The 6,000-nt window shown below is 34.0% G+C and overlaps 1 protein-coding gene across 1 annotated transcript in view; it reads right to left on the minus strand.

Moving 5' to 3' along the window:
- Positions 1–6,000, minus strand: part of Znf638 (zinc finger protein 638) — a 130,908-nt gene that overhangs the window by 23,693 nt on the left and 101,215 nt on the right. Inside the window, exons 12-16 of the mRNA XM_005385601.2 lie at positions 5,782–5,847; positions 4,664–4,750; positions 4,330–4,398; positions 3,688–3,728; positions 1,824–1,955 (exon numbers count right to left, since the gene is read on the minus strand). Of these exons, the coding sequence (XP_005385658.2) occupies positions 1,824–1,955; positions 3,688–3,728; positions 4,330–4,398; positions 4,664–4,750; positions 5,782–5,847 (395 nt within the window). The remainder of the gene's footprint in view (positions 1–1,823; positions 1,956–3,687; positions 3,729–4,329; positions 4,399–4,663; positions 4,751–5,781; positions 5,848–6,000) is intronic.

Below are 6,000 nucleotides of genomic sequence, written 5' to 3' on the forward strand. Positions count from 1 at the left end.
TTAATTTCATAGATATTTAAGTAAACAATTCCTAAGTTTTAAATTGCATGCCATTCTGAGTGGTATGATTAAGTCTCTAGTCCTGCTTTGTTCTGCCTGGGATGTGAAAGAACCCTTTATCCATAGTCCCCATGTTATCAGCCTATTTAATAATCACTTAATAGCCACTTGTTATCTGATTGTTTAGTGTAGTATATGTATTCCAGAAACTCTTACTTAGTTTGGCCCCAAAGTATAACAGCAGTGATACTGGCAATTCATATGTGCTAAAGAGAAGCCATAAAGCAGTTAAAATGAAAAGGTTAGTTTTCTATATAATAAAGAAATGTGCCTTGCTCAGATCTCCAAGATCTACAGTAAAAACAAATCTTATATCCATGAAACTATGAAGGATAAAGAAATAATGCAACAAAAGTTAGAGCCACAGGCATAAGTGCTTAGTTATAAAGGAAAATACATTAACTTTGTACACATATGTACCAGAAAAACTAAGGAGTAAATACAAGGTTCAGCACCACCTGCAGTTTGAGGTATCTTCTTGGTTCTTGGAATGTAATTTTCATTAATAAGGGGGACTTCTATAGCTGAACTACGTATTTTGCACCAGAAAAGATTAGCTCTGTAAGTATTTAATAAGTCCACTCAGCTCTAATCAAAACCATGCAGACAAAGAATTTTAACTTATTCAGATTTTATACTTATTTAACCTATTTATACATACACTATTAGGTACATGACATAAAGTTAACAATTTCTATTGTTTTAAACACCTGAGTCATTCCTTCCCCCATTTTAACGTATTGTCACGTTTAAAAACCCTATTTAAAAATGCATTCCTTAGTCAGGTAGAGAGCACTCGGAAGACTGAGACAGGAGGATCAGCTGTGAGTACCAGGCCAGCTTGAACTACATAAGGGAGTTCAAGGCCAGTTTGCACTATATAGTGAGACCCCGTCTCAAAAAAAGAAAAAAAGCATCCCTTTCTATTTCATCCTTTTTTTTTTTTTTTTTTTTTTTTTTTTTGTCTTTTTGAGACAGGGTCTCGCTATGCAGTTCAAGCAGGCCTTGAGCTCACTTTGTAGCCCAGGGTGCTCTTAAACTTGCAAAGATCCTCCTGCTTCAGCCTCCTGAGTGCTGGGATTACAGGCATATACCACCACGCCTAGCTTTTTATTGTCTTTAAACAGAAAAGATAATCTACTTTTTAAAAATCAGCTGAAATATGTAACTGTCATGAAGTTCAGCTGTTTACACTTCTTCCCACTTGTAGTGGTATCATTTCTAATACTTCCTTACTGAAATCTCTCATCCTATGAAATACATTCCACATGTTTATTAACAGTAAATTTTAGTGTGTGGTTTTAAAATTACAAAAGCAACACACACAGAAAAATTAAAGCATACAAATAAACCTAAGTTTTGTTCTGTGTCCTGCCAACATCATTAGTTTAAGTGGCTACTGCCCATTTAAGTATCACTGGTAAAATAGGACAAAGAATGAGAAATATTACTAGAAGAATGATACAGTGTAAAATCTTACAAGTCATTAAATAATTTTATTAAACATTTAAGATATGAAACATTTTCTAATAAACTAAAATATTAGCAAAACTGACATAGTATAAATCATTCCTTCTCATCATTAAACTAAGCCTGATAAAAACAAAACTAAAATAAATGATATTTGAGTTTTACATTTTAAAAATTCCTTAGAACACTTTACTTACTTTGAAATGCTGCTTTTAAATCCTTCCTCATTTTGTGCAGTTCATTTTCATAATGTGCTGCTTATAGATAATATGAAAGCTATTTTCAACTCTTACCTTTTTATGAGATGATAAAATCAAAACATCCTTTAAACCACCAAATGGTTTTGCTAAATTATAAATTTCTTCTGCAGAATATCCTTTATTAGGCAAATTAGAAATAAGTATCACACACACTTCCTCTGTTTCCTTCAAAAGAAATTAAGAAATCATTATTAAAACTTGCCTTACCTGTACTTGTATATACCTAGATTTATACTTGGTATCATATTATCACTTAAATTCCATTTACTAATAAGGAAAATCGTATCAATACAGGAGGCTGGTTTGAACCTCAATAAAAATACCACCTCTTAAATATGCAAATCTGTATCTTTAAAACATAGTAGCTGCAGTTATGCCATCTGTCATCTACTAGAGATCTGTTTTCCAACTCTCTCTCTCTCTCTCTCTCTCTCTCTCTCTCTCTTTCAATCTTTTTGAGCAGGGTCTCACTATGCAGTTCAGGCTAGTCTCGAGCTCACTTTGCAGCCCATGCTGGCTTTCAACTCTTGGCAATCCTCCTGCCTCAGCCTCCAGAGTGCTGGGATTACAGGCATGCACCACCACACCTGGCTTCAACTTTTTCTTAAAAACATACCTATCTCTCACTACAACCCTTTTTGGTTTTGTTCCATTTCTTTATCTTGTGCTGATTATATTCCTCAAATTCCAAATCAGTTCCAAATATAAAAAAAAATCACTTTTAGGAAATATAAAATAACTCATCTAATCTCTTCAGAATCCTTACTCCACAATCTGTACTTTCTTTTCTGCCACCCCTTCTCTCACATCTATTTTATTTTCCAAGATGACTCTCCCAAGCCATTTTTTCCTTTTGTGGATACTAGGAAAAATCCTAAAGAGGTGGTATAGTAAACCTGCCAATTTTTTACTTTTGGGGGGGGTGGCTTATCATTTTCATAAACAATTTGAAAGTCATTTAAATTAGCACTCAGTCAAATGCATTCATAAATGGTTCCTTCTTAAGTGGTTCATGGGACTCTACCGTGCTATATTGTGTTGCAAAACACTTTTCCTAAAAATAAAAGACATACTACTTAATAAAAGTTGAGAAGAATTTATTAGACAAAAATGAACTTATGCTTAGCACCTGAGTGATCTAAAAATCTAAATCAGTACAATATACATAAGACAATATACTCTTTTAATAACAGATATAACCACAAGGAAACAATGAAGTGAACTACTTATGTCTTTTTTTTGGTACCAGGAATTGAACTCAGGACCTTGCACTTGCCTGGTGTGTCGCTGAGCTATATCCCTGGCCCTTTTTTTTGTCTTTTTGAGATAGGGTCTCGCTATGCAGTTCAGGCTGGCCTTAAGCTCACTTTGTAGCCCAGGCTGGTCTCCAATTCCCAAAGATCCTCCTGCCTCAGCCTCCCAAGTGCTGGGGTTACAGGCATGCCCCACAACATCTGGCTTGGCTTTCATATAGAATAGGAAGCCCCATTCACTCCTCCAAAATTAATAATTCCTCCCCAGAGAAAACCCTAAATTAGTATTCTAAACATTAACATGTATCTCCCATTTGTCACTAGGAAGAAACAAATGTTTTTTCCCCAGAAATTCTGGTAGTTCTGATTTGATCAGTTCTGTCTGCCCCCAAACCCATTTAGACTTAAAGTGCTGTCAGGGGAAAATAATCTTCAGAAACACGTAGTTTTATTTACTTAATCTATCCTGAATTCTAGTGACTTTCTCTATAGTCTTAAGATTTTTTAACTGAACCCCCATTCAAAGAGCCACAGATGACTTGAACCTTGCAACAAGCCAAATACTGTAGGTTTGATTTAAAAAAATGTATTTTGCAAAAAAAAATTTTAAGCCTTAAAACAATTAATAAAACAAAAACACTGACCTGGCTGATTGACTCAGTTTCTTTGTCCTCCAAAGCAGCTTCTAAATATCAAAATAAACAAATTAAGTTAGTTAATTTAAAATTCATGCACGTATGTTTATTGATAAACATATATAAAATAAATAAACTTTATTCTATAATGAATTAAATAGTAGCTATAAAAAATGTATGCAACTAAACCAAGCATGGTGATGCATGCCTGTAATTCCCGCACTTGGGAGAATGAGGCAGAAGGATTACCATGAGTTTAAGGCTAGCCTGAAATAGAGTGAGACACTGTCTCAAAAAAAAAAAAAAAGCATAAAACTGACAAGAGACAACAGAATAGCAGGAAATAACTACACTGGCTTTTGTTTTTCTTGCAGTGCTGGGGATCAAACCCAGGACTTCAAGCTGGGCAGGCACCATCACTGAGCCACACTACCAGCCTGACAATGGCTTTTAAGTAACAGTTTTATTTTGAGAGCAAAATTTCAGAATATTCAACGAGTAAAGATCTGAATCATAATACTTGATTTGATTTAGGAATGAAACAAATTTAAACAGTACACAAAAATGTACAAAATCACCTCTTTTATTAAAGTTTAGTTTTCCTTCTACCCTTAAACATAAGAGGACAAAATGAAATTTCTGTTGGCCTACCTGAAACGGTTTCTTTAGCACTGTTCTCAGTGGCTTTGACTTCCATACTGGTTTTTATTTCAGAGTTTGCTGCATGAAATAGTATGCTTTAATAGTCTATAAAAACACTAGTAGAGATTAAACTAATAAATATAAACAAGAACTTATTTTAAACTAGTTTGCAATTTCAGGGGTCCTTAGAGGTGATATGACAAGTCAAATTTAACACGAAACTTCTCTTTGAAAAAAGCAAAACAATCCTCTTGAGAATTTCTAAGGAAACTTTCAAAAAATACTTTGAAAAAATACCAAAAGGTCCTAAAGAAAACATTAAATGATAGCACTTCAAGCTTACCTGGTAGAGTTACAGGTTTACTGGAGTCTTTATTTTTGACATTCCCAACCTTTTTGAGTTCAAGAGACTTCTTTCCAGTCGATTTTGCTTTTAAAAGTAGAATTGAACCATTAAGAGTATGCTGAATCACATAGCATCTTACATACTAACGTGTTAGTAAATTGTTCAACTTATAAAAGCTGTTCTTTCCTATTTACAACTGTTTACTAATAATATTGAAAACAAACCTGAGATATGTTTTGTTGGTGTCCTTAAGTGAATAAAGTTTACCTCTGTGAGGCAGAAGTACATAATTACAAAATCAAAAAGTCACATTTCATAATTTCTAGAAATATTCTTTGAAATCATTCTGTTAGAAAAGATATTATAAGCCGGGCATGGTGGCACATGCCTATAATCCCAGCACTTGGGAGGCTCAGGCAGGAGGACTGCATTAAGTTCGAGGCCAACTGGGATATATAGTTAGTTCACAGGCAGCTTGAACTGTACAGCAAGACCCTGTCTCAAAAAAACAAAAAAAAAAAACCAAAAAAAAGATATCATAAGATCATGCTTCTTTCTTTTTTATTGGTACCAGGAGCTGAACTCAGGACCTTGCGTTTGCCAGGCAGGCGCTATATCTCTCAACTATATTCCCAGCCTCATGCTTGTTTCAAAGTGCTGCATTTATTTTAAATAGTGTTATGTTTTTTAATAGAGAAAATTCATTTCCTAATGTGGAAAGAAACAACCTTTTTAAAAGTAAAAAACAGCAGAGAAATTGTACGTGTTGTGGAAGGTAATATGAAGTAACAAAAAGATTAAACCATTTATACAACAGAATTACATGGCAGCCTGATTACATCTCTGTCCCAAAACTGTAAGCCATGACTTACAAACCTGTACAAAAATGTATCTTTAATGGCAAATACTATCAAAGATGAAAGTATCAATGAACAAAAATCCTATATGGGCCAGGTTTTAAATATCAAAGAAGTATCTACTGAAATATTCACGATGTTATTAGACATTAAAAATTATTCTATCAATTCAAAGCCCGCTTTTAGTATGATATTTACAATTTCAAACACAGAATTAAAATTAAACTTAGTAAAACTTTTCTTCCCCAAAAATCTTACCTGTTTTGATAGCTTTACCTTTAGCAGCTACAGTTACCACAGATTTTACAGAGCCCGTTGATTTTCCTAAATTACAAAAGCAGTAGTCAAAACTGGTTTAACTATCAACAGTCTCAAATAATTTCATAGAGAAATATTTTAAGAACAACAGGTAGTATTTTATGGGGCTGGGGATTTAGCTCAGCGGCAAAAGCGCCTGCCTGGCAAGCGCAAGGTCGT

This window comes from Chinchilla lanigera, unplaced genomic scaffold (assembly GCF_000276665.1).
Source record: "Chinchilla lanigera isolate Chin_1 unplaced genomic scaffold, ChiLan1.0 scaffold00023, whole genome shotgun sequence".
Taxonomy (NCBI): domain Eukaryota; kingdom Metazoa; phylum Chordata; class Mammalia; order Rodentia; family Chinchillidae; genus Chinchilla; species Chinchilla lanigera.